This window comes from Notolepis coatsorum (genome assembly GCF_963971535.1).
Source record: "Notolepis coatsorum genome assembly, chromosome: 10".
Lineage (NCBI taxonomy): Eukaryota > Metazoa > Chordata > Actinopteri > Aulopiformes > Paralepididae > Notolepis > Notolepis coatsorum.
Window position 1 is genome coordinate 112,651,182 of NC_140174.1, and position 16,168 is coordinate 112,667,349.

Consider the following 16,168-nt stretch of genomic DNA (forward strand, 5'->3'; position numbering starts at 1 on the left):
TATTATTATTATTATTATTATTATTATTATTATTATTATTATTATTATTATCATTATTATTATTATCACGTCTGTGCGGGAGCTCACAAATAGACTGTCTGGACCATACACATTAACAGTGTGGTGAAGAAGGCACGACAACGCCTCTACTTCCTCAGGCGCCTAAGGAAGTTCCAAGTCAGCCAGAAGATCATTAAGAACTTCTACTCATGTACGATAGAGAGCATCTTGACCGGCAACATCACCTCCTGGTTTGGGAATAGCACTGCAAAAGACCAAAGCAGACTACAAAGAGTGACACGTTCAGCCGAACGCACAATTGGAGGGGGGCTCCCCACCCTCCAGAACATTTACTACAAGCGTTGCAAGGGGAAGGCTAAGAGAATTATTAAGGACTCGAGCCACCCGAACAACTGCCTCTTTGAACTGCTGCCGTCAGGCAAGCGATACAGGAGTCTCAAGGCGAGCACAGAAAGACTCAGAAGTAGCTTCTATCCCCAGGCCATCAGGCTGCTAAACGAACAATGAATGAACACTACACAACAACAACCACCAAACACACATAGCACACACATCCACACGAACACACTCACTTTAAACAAACACACTGTAGCACCCACTACACACACTTTATAGCACACACCCACTTTAAACAAACACACTGTAGCACCCACTCCCCACACTTTATATTTATGGATGAAGGATTGCACTACAACTCGTACACCTTACTGTAAATTGTACCTAAAATTGTACCTCATCCCATTTCTGCTTTGCACTAGATAGTACTGTACATTAGTACACTGCATAGTATTGTGTATTGTATATTATATGGTAACTCAGAACATTGTACATATGTCTATACCGAACAACTGTGACCTCATTTTCTTCTTCTAAATTCATGCTATATTATGTTATTATGTTATTTGATACTATCTTGTCTAGCACAGTCTCTGGAGCGTAACAGTAAGAAGCATTTTGTATGAAAGTATTCTGTACTTCTGTATGACAACTATTAAAGAACTTGAACTTGAGAACTTGAACTCTTAGTCTCAGTGAAGTTTCAACAGAGGTCATCTATTCTAACCAACAAATTGAAGTAGAAAGCATTTCGTTGTGACCAATCTTATTTGGAAACATGACACACAAAATAATAGTATTTAGCTTTTTATTTTAAACAATATTTAATCGCGTTTGGAGGTGGGTGTTCTGCGTCTGCCCCCCCCCCCCCCCCCCCCCCCCCCCCCCCGTGCCAAACAAGCAGGCCAACCTCTTGTTCGCGCGTGAGCCCGTTATAATTACACTACTGGTTTCCGGTTCCGGGTCGAGGATGGAGTAGTCACACACGATGTGACTCCCATATTTTTACATTTAGTCCTAAAAGCCTCTTTTTATATTTTCAACTCGGTTAAACCTTTTTGTATATACCCCCTATATGTTTCTACTAGGGATGTCCCGATCGCCTTTTTTTGCTTCCGATCCGATCCCGAGCATGTGATTTTAAATATCTATCGATCCGATCGTTTCCGATCCGATCTTTCACATTAGTAATCAATTTTGACGCATTTGTCAGAAACTGGTGGAGCGAGACAAGCCCATCTGTTGCCTATATCCGGGGCGCGAGCGCGGAGGCGTTTGTTATTACATTCACCCTGAGAAATGTGCTTCTGCTTCATATGAGAAATATTAAAAGTTTCAATATATGTTTGCACATTAGTATACATTCAGTGTTCGACTTACGTAATGGTCCATTCTGGTCTGAAACGCCGACGAATCCGACGATCATCCTCAGTCACGTAACGTTATCCTCCAAAAGTTAGTCTGAAAACTTCGCCTCCAGCCGGCTGTCCTCCTTGCAAACATTGCAACTGGCTTGACTTTCTATTTTTAAATGCTTAGTTCCAAACCTCTGACATTAAGTCTAGCTGCTCAAGTCAGTGGATATTAACCGTGTTTCGGGAGCGACGTGTTGTTGTGGTCGAGCCGCGTGTAGCGTGTAGCGTCTAAATTAAAGGGGTGTTTGTTGCAACGGTGAAAATTAAAGGGGAATGTGTTTGTTGTGGAAAATTATTCTGCTCTGTGTGACAATAAATACATTAATGATGATATATTATATGTAATTTAAAACCAAAACTAAGGCCTCTGTATGAGTTTAAGACGTGGACATGGTCATGTTTGTTGAATAAAAATTCTTTTTTTGACTGCCGATTTTTATTATTATTTTTTCCCGATCCCAGATACTCTGAAAAGCACGTGATCGACGCCGATTCCGATCACGTGATCGGATCGGGACATCCCTAGTTTCTACCTATTTATTATGGCAAGAACCATAATGGCGATGAGACAACTGAGAAATGAATCCAAGAAGGACGACGCTCCCGCTGATATAACCGCCATTGCTGGGCTAATTGAAGGGCTCGGGCAGTCCTCAACCAACGAAATCAGAGCGTCCGCTGCCTCGCTCGAAACCAAACTCGACAGCCTCTGGACGTCGGTTAATGACCATGCCGAGCGTCTGACCTCCGTGGAAGACGGCTTGAATACTTGGACCGGCAGGGTGGACGAGCTAGAGGCTAGGTGTACGGCGCTAGAAGAGAACAATGATAAGCTAAAGTCTAAGCTAACCAACGTCGAGTCCCGCAGCCGCCGGTCTAACATTTGCATATTAGGACTGGATGAGTCTGTTCATAGCGACCGGCCCAGCGACTTTTTTGCGGAGGTACTGGTTGAAATTCTGGGGAAGGAGGTCCTCTCTACGCCACCCGAACTGGACCGGTGTCACAGGGCCCTTACTGCCAAGCCAGCACCCGGCTCCAGGCCTAGAGCGGTTATTGCTCGCCTACATCATTATCGAATAAAAGAGAAGATTATCCGGGAGGCACGGAAGGGGAGGGAAACGCTGGAATACAGAGGGAAACCAGTCCTAATCTTTGAAGACTACTGTCCAGAAATCGTGGAGCAGCGTTCCCGCTACAAAGACGTCATGGGCCCCCTCTATAAGCAAGGACTCAAGCCGTCTCTTCAGTTCCCTGCGAGACTTATCATCACGACCGAGGACGGCGCGAGAAAACATCTTTCATCGCCTGGGGACGCCGTGGACTTCTTGAGGAGCCGGCATAAAGGGGCCTCAACACCGGCCTCACCAGTACCAAACGGGGTAGTAGCCTGATTTTGGGCCGTTAGCACTTCGCTATGGCTAACGCGCCGAGCGTCATATCACTCTATATTTCTTCGTTCTTATAAATATGGTTGACTGTGTGACGTTAAGTGTCGCCTGGATGCTTTATTAAAAATGTTCTCTGCGTCTGACTTATGGGGGGGTTGGCCTGGTCTGTTTTGTATAACTATTACATAATGCCACTTTATTTTTGTTTTTGTTTTTTTACATCCACTATATGCCGGGGAGCTAAGCGCTAGCTTTGTTTAAATGACCTAGGACTTCTATGCGTGTCACTTACGCCTCGTCACGACTTGGCTTAATGCCTCCGTGATGCATTTTTTTTCTTTTTTTTTAATGTGTTTGTACATATTTTTTCGGACTGGGGTCTCATGGATCCATCAGCCGTCCAACTAGCTCTGCTAGCCACACACATGGCAAATGGTCGTGTTTGTGGCCAGAGGCGTCATCAGCTGCTGTTGACCTGCTAGGCCGCAAAAATGTCAGACGAACTTTTGCACAGCGCCCTCTCCTGACACGGCGGTCTAATTGCGCTATGACAAGGCAGCAAGCTACTATCTACTCTGTGTTAACCATAGGAAACAACGGACCTGTCAGCAGAGTATCGCCCTCTTCCGGCCTGGTGGACGTACTGCGCACGTTTATCATGCAGTACACAGGTTATATACCCCCCCCCTTTTTCTCTTGCTATGGTTCCTGTTCTAGGTTTCTTCTTCTTGTTTAAACCTAACCATGTTCTTATATGGTTTAATGTGAACTTTTCCATTTACTCTACGTTTTGAGGCTTTTCTTTTTTTTGTTTATGTTTGGGAGTGTGGCAAGCAGCCACTGAGAGAGTAATCTACTTATGGTAGGTTTGAGGGTTTTAGGCCCTATGGTGAGTCCCTGTGTTATTGGGGAAAGGCCCACCGGTCCCGCACCTTTATATGTTTTTTATGTATGTTTTATGTATGGCTCAGGACACATGTCTACTACTGAAAATATTTGTTTTATGTATGGCTCTAGGTACATATACTTAGTGGTTAAAATAGGTGAATTTGGTGTGCCCACAGGCCTTTTTAGGTCTGCCCTGTCTACACCCCCTAATATTCTATGGCTATGGCTAACTCTGAGAGCTTTAAGCTCTGCTCCTGGAATGTTCGAGGTCTTCAGAAACTAGCGAAAAAGATGGCGATTCTGACTTTTTTAAAGAAGGAGAATGTCTCTATTGCTTTATTACAGGAAACCCATATGGGACCCAACGACGCCGCTAAACTCCAAAAGAGTTGGGTGGGACAGGTCTTCGCCACAAACTATTCTACATTTAGTAGGGGAGTGGCCATACTGATTATAAAAATCTCCCCTTTAGACTCATAACTTCCTCTTTAGATAGCCAAGGTCGCTATGTGATTATCAAAGGGGTTCTTAACACTTTGGATGCCACGCCGTGTTTTCCTTTTTACCCCCTTGATGCCCAAACCCACTCCAATGTTAACTTAATATCGCCTAATCTATGTTTTAAATTATGGCTATGTGTCTAATCTGCCCGTCGCTTATCAAAGACTCATTTTCCAGTCAACATTGTCAAGGCAGATTGTTTTTTTATCGCTTCATTTCCGTTTGATAGCATTTTGAAAATCACTCGTTTTCGTGGAAAAAACGACCCATTCTATGATGATCGCCTTTTACTGGAATATTCCAGAACGTTGTCATTTGTCTGCCTATTTATGAATCGTTTTCAAATAAATGCTAGATGATCGATAGTATATGTGTGCGCACGCACACTCGTGCCACGCGCTGATAATCGCTGCTCTTATTTCCTGATGGCTTTTACAGTGAAACAGCAATATCACATATAGTGGAAACGCTTATATATCCGTGAAAACGAGTCTGATTATCCTAAGACTGATAACATAGATTCCTTACCTGACATCAGATGGTATCCAAATGGTATATTCCAATTCCTGATCACCATTCGAAAAAATCGATAATTGTATTGATCAACGGTGTATACAGTAGAACACATGATTCCCCGCGGCTCAGCGGCTCCAGAATGAACTCTGGTAACCCCGGCTGCATCAGTGAGACGTAAAATGTGGAGTCAGAAATCCTTTATCCCATTCACTTTCATTGAGTCCAATCCAAAAGGGTGATTTACCATCTGGGAGACGATAGGGGGCGCTTTTTTCACATCTGAGAGCCTGGGGTGACTGGAATATCCAACGGTAGGCTCGCTTGATGCAATATGATTTCAGATAAAAAAATACGAGAATTCTCGTGAGTGGGCATTCAACCAGCGGGGGGGTAAACCCGAGAAATCTCGGGCGTGGCGCTCAAAGTGTTAAGGGTAAAGAAATTACATTTATGAATGTATACTGTCCCCCAGGCTACTCCCCTGACTTTCTATCCAAAGTATTTACTGAATTTAATGGCCTGGCCTCTGAGAATGCCTTTGTGGGCGGAGACTTTAACTGTCACCTTATACCGTCTCTTGACAAACTCCCACCCAGTTCGGCTCCCCCCTCTAGGCAAGCAAAAATGCTCTCCTCCCTATGTACAGACATTGGATTCTCAGATGTCTGGAGAACCCTTTGCCCATCCGAACTGAAGTTCACCTTTTTTAGCGGCCCACATAAGAGCAACAGTAGAATAGACTATTTCTTCATCCCTTCCTCTAAGCTCTTTCTGGTATCGTCCTGCATAATCGGAAGTATTGTTTTATCGGATCACGCCCCTATATATCTGGTCTACTCCTTGTCAGAAAAGAGGGCACTATCTAGACGTTGGCGTCTTAACCCATACCTCCTCAAGGATGATAGGTTTGTCTCCTATTTCGAATCGGAATACATTTTTTTACCCATCTCTGCTCTGGGAAACATCCAAGGTCTTTTCTCGCGGACTGATTATGTCTTACGTATCATCCAAGAAACGCAAGAAAAATTAACAATGCAAACTTCTTGAATCCAAACTAGCCGACCTTGAGAATCAACATGTTTCAAACCCAGCCCCGGTTGTGCTTATAGAGCTTACGGCCACCAGAACTGCGTTAAACACTCTTCTGATCCAGGACGCCGAATACTCTCTTAAATTTGCCAGACAGAGAATGTACGAACACGGTGACAAGCCTGGCAGGTGCCTAGCTAACTTGGCAAAAAAGAGGGCTGACACCCAAGTAATAGCCTCAATCTCGGACTCAAACGGGGTCAGGTCCTTTGACACCAAAACTATTAATAAAGAGTTTGCCTCTTTCTATGCCCAACTCTATAGGACTGAACGACCCGATGGTGCTCTCTCTGACATGCAAGCTTTTTTCGCAGACTTGCACCTCCCTAAGGTATCGAAAGCTCAGAACTTGCTCCTTAACGCCCCAATTACGAAGGAAGAAGCTCTGTGCGCCCCTAAGGGTATGCCATCTGGTAAGGCTCCGGGCCCGGGCGGTTTCGGATGCAAATTCTATAAGGAATTCGGTCATATTCTCTTGGATCCCCTGCTGGCAATGCTTAATCATTCCTCTGAGGTTGGGATATTACCCCAGTCACTACGGGAGGCCAATATTTGCCTTCTCCTTAAAAAGGGTAAATGCCCTGAAAAGTGCGCCTCCTATAGGCCTATAGCCCTACTTAATTCGGACCAAAGATTGCTCTCCAAGATCCTGTCCATGCGCCTAGAAAAAGTGCTCCCTTTCATTATTAACGAAGATCAGACTGGTTTTATTAAGGGTAGGAACTCTACCGACAACATGAGACGGCTCCTTAATATCATCCAAATGACTCGTGAGATAGACCACCCCGCGGTGGTTCTGTCTCTCGACGCGGAGAAGGCATTCGACCATGTAGAATGGCCGTATTTGTTTCTCGCTGAATTTGGCCTAGGAAACACTTTTATTGACTGGGTCAAGTAGGCCTGCCACGATAACACATTTTGCTGGGCGATTAATTGCCCCCGAAAATATCGCGATAAGCGATATTATTGCGACCGGTTAGAGAATTTTTTTTTTTGGAGAAATTTATTTCCAAAAACTTTTATTTTGAAGCCCACCGCTCCGTCTTTTCCGGTGTTTAAGACTTTTATTTTGAAGCCCACCGACCGGACCGGAAGTATTGTTGTGATTATTTCAGGTACTTTTTGGGTACCAGAAAAGTCACGTGAAACACTGCAGACCACTGAATAGAGACGCGTCTCTAGGATTTCATAATCATTATGTTTGCAGCAGGCACAAGTGCAATAAACAAAGGATACAGTCACTGTGTATTCTGCCTCATTTATTGATTAAACAAAACCGACATCAACACAATTTGCCACCGAGCGGAGAGTTGTCTCGCAAAAAGATCGCTGACTTGTTAAGGCTTGTTGTTAGGTTAGGTGCTAATGTTGTGCTAGCGTTTTAGCATGGCTATCGTACATAGCGTGATCAATATAACTCGCTATTGATTGTTTGTATGAGTAACGTTAATGCTAGTAGAATAGACACAACGTGAGGTAATCACCATCCATTTTAAACCGGTTATTACCTAATGCTAACGTTAGCAAATAGACGCGACTGGTAACGTTACAGCTTGTTAGCCTAATGCTCGTTAACGTTAGCATAGACAGCCTAGCTAACGTTAACGCTTGTAGAATAGACACAATGAGAGGTAACGTTAGCGTTAGGCGGCCAGAATAGACACAACGAGGGTCTCGTTAATGTTGTTATTGATTATAGAATAGACACAATGAGGGGTAACGTTAGCCCCACGGAGCTCCTGTGCTGTGCTCTGTAGTAAAGCCAGCGGCCCGCCTCCCAACACGGACAGTGACTGACAAGGGGCACTGGGTCCGCCTCATTAAAACAAACGCGCAAATAGCAATTAATCGCGCCCGTCAAAATCATTGCATTCATTTTAATTATCGCGGCAATTAATCGATTTATTGCTTATCGCGGCAGGCCTAGGGTCAAGGTTCTTTACAACTCACGGATGACGGCGGTTCTGACTAACGGGCTTAGGTCTAACAACTTTCCTCTACAACGGGGGAACCCCCAGGGGACCCTCTTAGCCCTTTACTATTTGACATGGCCATAGAACCACTCGCTCAGGCCATAAGGCAGTCAGCCGCGATCTCAGGTATTAGGGTGGGCGAGACGGAGCACAAAATCACTCTTTACGCGGACGACATACTGATCTTTATATCTAAACCTGACTCTTCCATTCCATGTCTAACCCACATGATTTCCACATTTGGAACCTTCTCGGGGTACAAAATTAACTTCCAAATCCGAAGCAATGCCACTTGGGACACTTAAATCCATCCCGATCCTGCCCGAGCCCTTCCCATTTCGCTGGTCGCCCTCCGGCTTCGTTTACTTAGGAGTATTTGTGACACCCACCTATGATACATTGTTTAAGGCCAACTTTCCCCCCCTCTTAGACACCATAAGGGCAGACTTAGTTAGATGGGCCCCTTTACCAATCTCCTGGCTGGGTAGGATAGCCCTCGTCAAAATGAACGTACTCCCCAGACTATTATACCCTCTCCAAATGATTCCAGTGCTGCTGACAAACAAGGTTATCAAGGTTCTAGAAGGCTGGCTAAGCTCATTCATTTGGAATGGGAAGAAACCGCGTCTGAAAATGGCCAAATTACAGATGGATGGTGAAGATGGGGGTCTAGACCTACCTAATATAAGACATTACCAACTAGCAGCACACATTAGGGTACTTGTTGGTTGGTTCAGATCAGACCCACTATCAATCTGGCTAGACATTGAATCCTCGCAATCTAGGTCCCCCCTGTGGAACCTACTATCAAAGACTTTAAGTCTGTTAGGAAAATATGCTCTAACCCCATCACACTATGCTCCGTCAAGGCCTGGAAGACTGTCCGTAAGGTGGAGGGCTAACCTGACCTCTCCTCTTACCCCGATCGTAGGCAATCCTGACTTTAAGCCAGACCAAATTGGCGGCGGCTTCAAGACCTGGCATACGCAGGGCATAACTAATCTTGGCGACTTGTTTGATGGCCAGACCCTAATGTCCTTTCTACAGCTGCAGCAGCGGTATGGCCTATTGAAAACGGAATTTTTTAAATACTTACAAATTAGGCAGTTTATCACCAAGGACACCTCACTGGTAATTAACTGGCCCTTTCCTTGCAGATTCCTAAAAAACAAATATCTATTTTCTATAGTACTCTAAACCTTAATTCATCTTTATCTTCCCTTGTCACTAAACAGTCCTGGGAAAAAGATTTGGACATAGAGATCACGGACGAGGACTGGCAGGATGCATGGACATACGCAAAATAAATCTCGGTTTGCAACCGCACCAAGTCTATCCAAGTTAGAATCTTACACCGCATTCATATTACCCCTGCCCTTAAGAGTAAAATGGATCCCAATGCATCCCCACTCTGCTTTAAATGCAAGATAGAGATTGTAAACCACGTCCACTGCTTTTGGTCCTGTGTAAAGCTCCAGAGCTATTGGTTCGACATCGTAGAGGAACTATCTGATATATTCCAGACCCCCATCGAACTGGATCCCCTCTGCCTCTTACTAGGCCTCCCAGATATTCATATTGCCAATTTCAAACATAGGAGACTGTTCAATTTGTTGACATTTGCTGCTAGGAAAAACATTCTGTTGTTCTGGATCAAGGACGAGGTCCCATCAAAGATGTCATGGCACAACATTATTATGGACTGTATTCCTTGTGAATACATCACATGTATGCTGCACTCCAAGTTGGACACTTTTTATGAAATATGGGACCCATATCTATCTCATATTGGACCTGCGCTATCCACCACTGTACTCGGCGGATTTCCCCATTACTCTTAGCCTCCCTAGAGATCACTAATGTCTTGTATGTAGATGCTTTGGGTCGTTGCAGAGGATATCATAATGTATTTAGAAGTACATGCCTGTTCGCACACACACACACACACACACGAAACACGTGCACTCACACATATAAAACATGCACACATAAAACACACATCCATACTAAACGCACACAAAACACACATATACAAAATAAACGTACACACTCCACACACACAGTTTATCAGTACACTGGGTGCTATCGTTGACCAGGAGCTGACTCCCTAACCGCCACTTCTGCTGTATATACAGTGTACAACATGTGAATATTTGAGCCATGTCTTTGTTGTTTGTCTTTTGTCATGTCTGATAATGTACTTTTATAGTTTATATTATGTCTTTATTATTCTTACTATCATTTCTGTTGTTATTATTGTTAGTGTTATTGTTGTTAGTGTCTCTATTATTATTACCGTAAATCTATTGTATTGTGATGTCTTGTTCTATGTATGTTTTGAAAAAGAGAAAATAAAAACATTTACAAAAAAAAAAAAACTACACTACTGTTGCTATTTTACAATTAACTATAATGAATTACGGGTCATACAGAACACGCCAGTGTTCAAACTAATGCACCCCGCGTTGCAATATTCATATTCTACCGCTGTGCACCAGGTACGCATGCCCTGAGCTGTGCGTAAATATATGCACAAAGTCAAGCACACGTTCAAATTGATAAGTCACACACTTTGCTTAGAAATTATCGTACGCACGGGTTACGCACATATCTGTGCGTACGCACCATTGATAAATGAGGGCCCTGGCTCTGTGGTGCCCTCAGCTGGATGGGGAGGCTGTTCCACAGGCGTGGTGCAGCCGTGCAGAAGGCTCGGTCACCCATGGTGCAGAGCCGGGTATTGGGGACCTGAAGGAGCAGGCTACCTGCAGATCTGAGGGTGCGGGTGGAGGATTGTGGAGTGATGAGTTCCTGAAGGTAGAGGGGTGCGTAGACCCTGTAGACCCTACTGGCCTGTGGAACCACCTGTGGAACCACCTGTAGGCCCCGTTTAAAGTCTTAAAGTTACCACTAGTATCACAGAGCGATGAGATAGGGCGGGGAAAACACCGGGACACGTGAATACTTTCCCTAAGCCAGTTGTACTTCCGTGTTCGGTTTGCGCGATCTGATTGGCCACTGACGGCCACTGACGTTTCTCTCAGCGCCCAATCGCGGCCTAACTTTCAGAACTTTCAGTTCCACAAGTCCATCAGCTACCTACCTGCATCAGCTACCTACCTGCATCAATATACTACTAACTATCAACTAACTCGCTACCGCCGTGCATCAATATACTAACTAACTAGCACATCAATATACCAACTAACGCGCTACCGCCGTGCATCAATATACGCTGTGCATCAATATACTGCTACCGCCGTGCATCGCTATACTGCTACCGCCGTGCATCAATATACTAACTAACTAATCTATTGATTGACTTGCGCGACCTAGTCAATTCTGTAGAAGAGTCTGGTGGGCGAGATTATGCATGACCAGCCTGTGATCTAAAAACTCCTGCCTGTGGCTGAATAATGCCTATTTTATAATGCCATATTACCTACTTCTTAATGAAGTCGTGTTTTGAACATTTATGTTGTGTTGATGGAATCACGTTAATATAGAGAGATGAAAACAATACAATACGTTATTTCGATTGATATGAATAGCTAGTTAATATAGTACAGTACAATAATGTACAGTTTCTACGTCAAATGTATATACACTCTTTTCTGGACACTTTTTGTATCACAAACAGTACTGTATTTGAAAATCTGGTATGTCATAAATGTATAGATGTAGCAGTACTGTCTATCTGTATGTCGTGTGTGTCATATATGTTATGATGAATTGAAAATGGGGGACCCTGATGTAAACAAGACGAAAGTCTTTCTCTGGTCTGCATCCCCTTAACAATTGTATGTATTGAGCTGTACTGTACTGTACCCATTCTGCAATCTGTTAATAAACTTTTCAATCAATCAATCAATCAATCAATAGAGAGATGAAAACAATACGTTATTTATATTGATGTGATGTCGGACTGAAGGACTTGGGCTGTGGAACTGAAAGCTAGGCGTGATTGTTGAAACGTCAGTGGCCAATCAGATTGCGCAAACCAAACGCGGAAGTACAACTGGCTTAGGGAAAGTATTCACGCCACTGGGACTAGGGACATCTATGGACCTCAGGGAATGTATTCCCAGTGTCAGAAATATTGTGTCTGTTACTAGGCTTGAGTAAATTGTAATGAACCAAAGGAGAATATCAATTATTATAATAAAAAAATATATGTTTTCATCTGTGTCCATCGAAAGCCCTGGGTCTCCTCTTTCTTAGGACTACAACGGTTTCATGACGGCGTAATTTCCTTGCATCTATTCTATATCATCCGGTTTCTCAACTCCACTAAATTAAACTAAACTAAACTAAATTAAACTAAACTAAACTAAACTAAACTAAACTAAACTAAACTAAACTAAACTAAACCGCTTGTATTCTACACCAGGATACAGAAGGTCACCATATCTAATGTGTTTCCATGCAGGACCCCCAGTCTGCCATTCCTAAAGGAACTCTACTAGCCATCCTGATCACTGGCATCACCTACATCTTCGTGACCATCTCCACTGGTAAATACCATACATACTACTATAAATACCATACATACTACTATAAATACCATACATACTACTATAAATACCATATGTACTACTATAAATACCATATGTACTACTATCTCCACTGGTAAATACCATACATACTACTATAAATACCATACATACTACTATAAATACCATATGTACTACTATAAATACCATACATACTACTATAAATACCATATGTACTACTATAAATACCATACATACTACTATAAATACCATATGTACTACTATCTCCACTGGTAAATACCATACATACTACTATAAATACCATACATACTACTATAAATACCATATGTACTACTATAAATACCATACATACTACTATAAATACCATATGTACTACTATCTCCACTGGTAAATACCATACATACTACTATAAATACCATACATACTACTATAAATACCATACATACTACTATCAATACCATATATACTACTATAAATACCATACATACTATTATAAATACCATACATACTATTATAAATACCATACATACTACTATAAATACCATACATATTACTATAAATACCATACTACTATAAATACCATACATACTACTATAAATACCATACATACTACTATAAATACCATAGATACTACTATAAATACCATATGTACTACTATCTCCACTGGTAAATACCATACATACTACTATAAATACCATACATACTACTATAAATACCATACATACTACTATAAATACCATAGATACTACTATAAATACCATACTATTATAAATACCATACATATTATTATAAATACCATACATACTACTATAAATACCATACATACTACTATAAATACCATACATACTACTATAAATACCATATGTACTACTATAAATACCATACATACTACTATAAATACCATATGTACTACTATCTCCACTGGTAAATACCATACATACTACTATAAATACCATACATACTACTATAAATACCATACATACTACTATAAATACCATAGATACTACTATAAATACCATACATACTATTATAAATACCATACATATTATTATAAATACCATACATACTACTATAAATACCATACATATTACTATAAATACCATATGCACTACTATAAATACCATACATACTACTATAAATACCATATGTACTACTATAAATACCATACATACTACTATAAATACCATATGTACTACTATCTCCACTGGTAAATACCATACATACTACTATAAATACCATACATACTACCATAAATACCATACATACTACTATAAATACCATACATACTACTATAAATACCATACATACTACTATAAATACCATACATACTACTATAAATACCATATGTACTACTATCTCCACTGGTAAATACCATACATACTACTATAAATACCATACATACTACTATAAATACCATACAGACTACTATAAATACCATACATACTACTATAAATACCATAGATACTACTATAAATACCATACATACTATTATAAATACCATACATATTATTATAAATACCATACATACTACTATAAATACCATACATATTACTATAAATACCATATGCACTACTATAAATACCATACATACTACTATAAATACCATATGTACTACTATAAATACCATACATACTACTATAAATACCATATGTACTACTATCTCCACTGGTAAATACCATACATACTACTATAAATACCATACATACTACCATAAATACCATACATACTACTATAAATACCATACATACTACTATAAATACCATACATACTACTATAAATACCATATGTACTACTATAAATACCATACATACTACTATAAATACCATATGTACTACTATCTCCACTGGTAAATACCATACATACTACTATATATACCATACATACTACTATAAATACCATACATACTACTATAAATACCATAGATACTACTATAAATACCATACATACTACTATAAATACCATATGTACTACTATAAATACCATACATACTACTATAAATACCATACATATTACTATAAATACCATACATACTACTATAAATACCATACATAATACTATCTCCACTGGTAAATACCATAGATACTACTATAAATACCATACATACTACTATAAATACCATATGTACTACTATAAATACCATACATACTACTATAAATAGCATACATACTACTATAAATACCATACATAATACTATCTCCACTGGTAAATACCATACATACTACTATAAATACCATACATACTACTATAAATACCATACATACTACTATAAATACCATACATAATACTATCTCCACTGGTAAATACCATACATACTACTATAAATACCATCAGTGGTGCGTTGGTGATTTCATACCTGGTTGCACTGTGTTTTAATGACGCCACGTACACGTGCGCTCCCGCGCATGCAAATAAATGTTCCCTCGCGTGCGCACAGACTAAAGACAACGCCTAATTGCCTCTAGGAATGGGATGTAACACATTGCATTCACAAGTTTTGTGTGAATGTATCTGAGGATGTATTTGAACACACCTGACGACCTGAGCTATTGTTATGCAAAGTAGCCAGGTGGGTACTTGGCAAGTTGGCGCATTAGTCGAGTGCAGCGCATTCCTGTGTATGTGCATGCTTCTGCTCACAGAGCCGGTTGCTCTGCGTGCAACCCCGTCCCATGACCAACGCACCCCTGAATGCCATACATACTACTATCTCCACTGGTAAATACCATGCACACTACTACGTGCGTGCGCATACCTTGCTCACTGCCCTCTCTGCCTGCAGGCGCCTGTATAGTGAGGGACGCCACAGGGGACCAAAACGACACCGTCAGCGACACGGTGAACTGCACCGACGCCGCCTGTACGCTGGGCTACGACTTCTCCATCTGCAAGGAGGGAGGCTGCCAGTACGGACTGATGAATGACTTCCAGGTAGGAGGACAGTCCATCTGATCTACAGCCAAAGAAACATGTAACTACGTCTTGACTCCTGTTTGGAATATCTGCATGTATCTGCAGTTGTAAAGTGAATCCGATACATCAAGCCATTATTTTCAGAAAATTCGCCTAAAAATACATACCCAAGTAAATGGAAGATTGCTCTACTTCTACAAGGTACATTTGCATGTTCTTGGTATCTAGGGACATCTATGAACCTCAGGGAATGTATTCCCAGTGCCCAGTGTCCCAGAAATATTGTGTCTGTTACTAGGTTTGAGTAAATTGTAATGAACCAAAGGAGAATATCAATTATTATTATTATAAAAAAAATATATTTTCATCTTTGTCCATCGAAAGCCCTGGGTCTCCTCTTTCTTAGGACTACAACGGTTTCATGATGGCGTAATTTCGTAATCTTCATGACGGCTTTATCATCAGGTTTCCGATGCAATGTGCAAAGAATTCTATAAACTCATATTTAGCTAATAACACTTAATCATTGGTAAACAAACGTAGTGCTGAAAATATACTCTTTGACTGCTGTTTTGATATGGTTAAGGTATTTACTCTTGGCTACAGTTGAAAAA

General features: G+C 41.1%; 1 protein-coding gene across 1 annotated transcript in view; it reads left to right on the forward strand.

Annotated features, from left to right (window-relative positions):
- LOC311235686 (solute carrier family 12 member 2) overlaps positions 1-16,168 on the forward strand; it is a gene marked incomplete at its 3' end in the record, with an annotated part of 117,418 nt that overhangs the window by 51,991 nt on the left and 49,259 nt on the right. Inside the window, 2 exon segments of the mRNA XM_084323154.1 lie at positions 12,560-12,644; positions 15,424-15,572. Coding sequence (XP_084179280.1) covers positions 12,560-12,644; positions 15,424-15,572 — 234 coding nt within the window.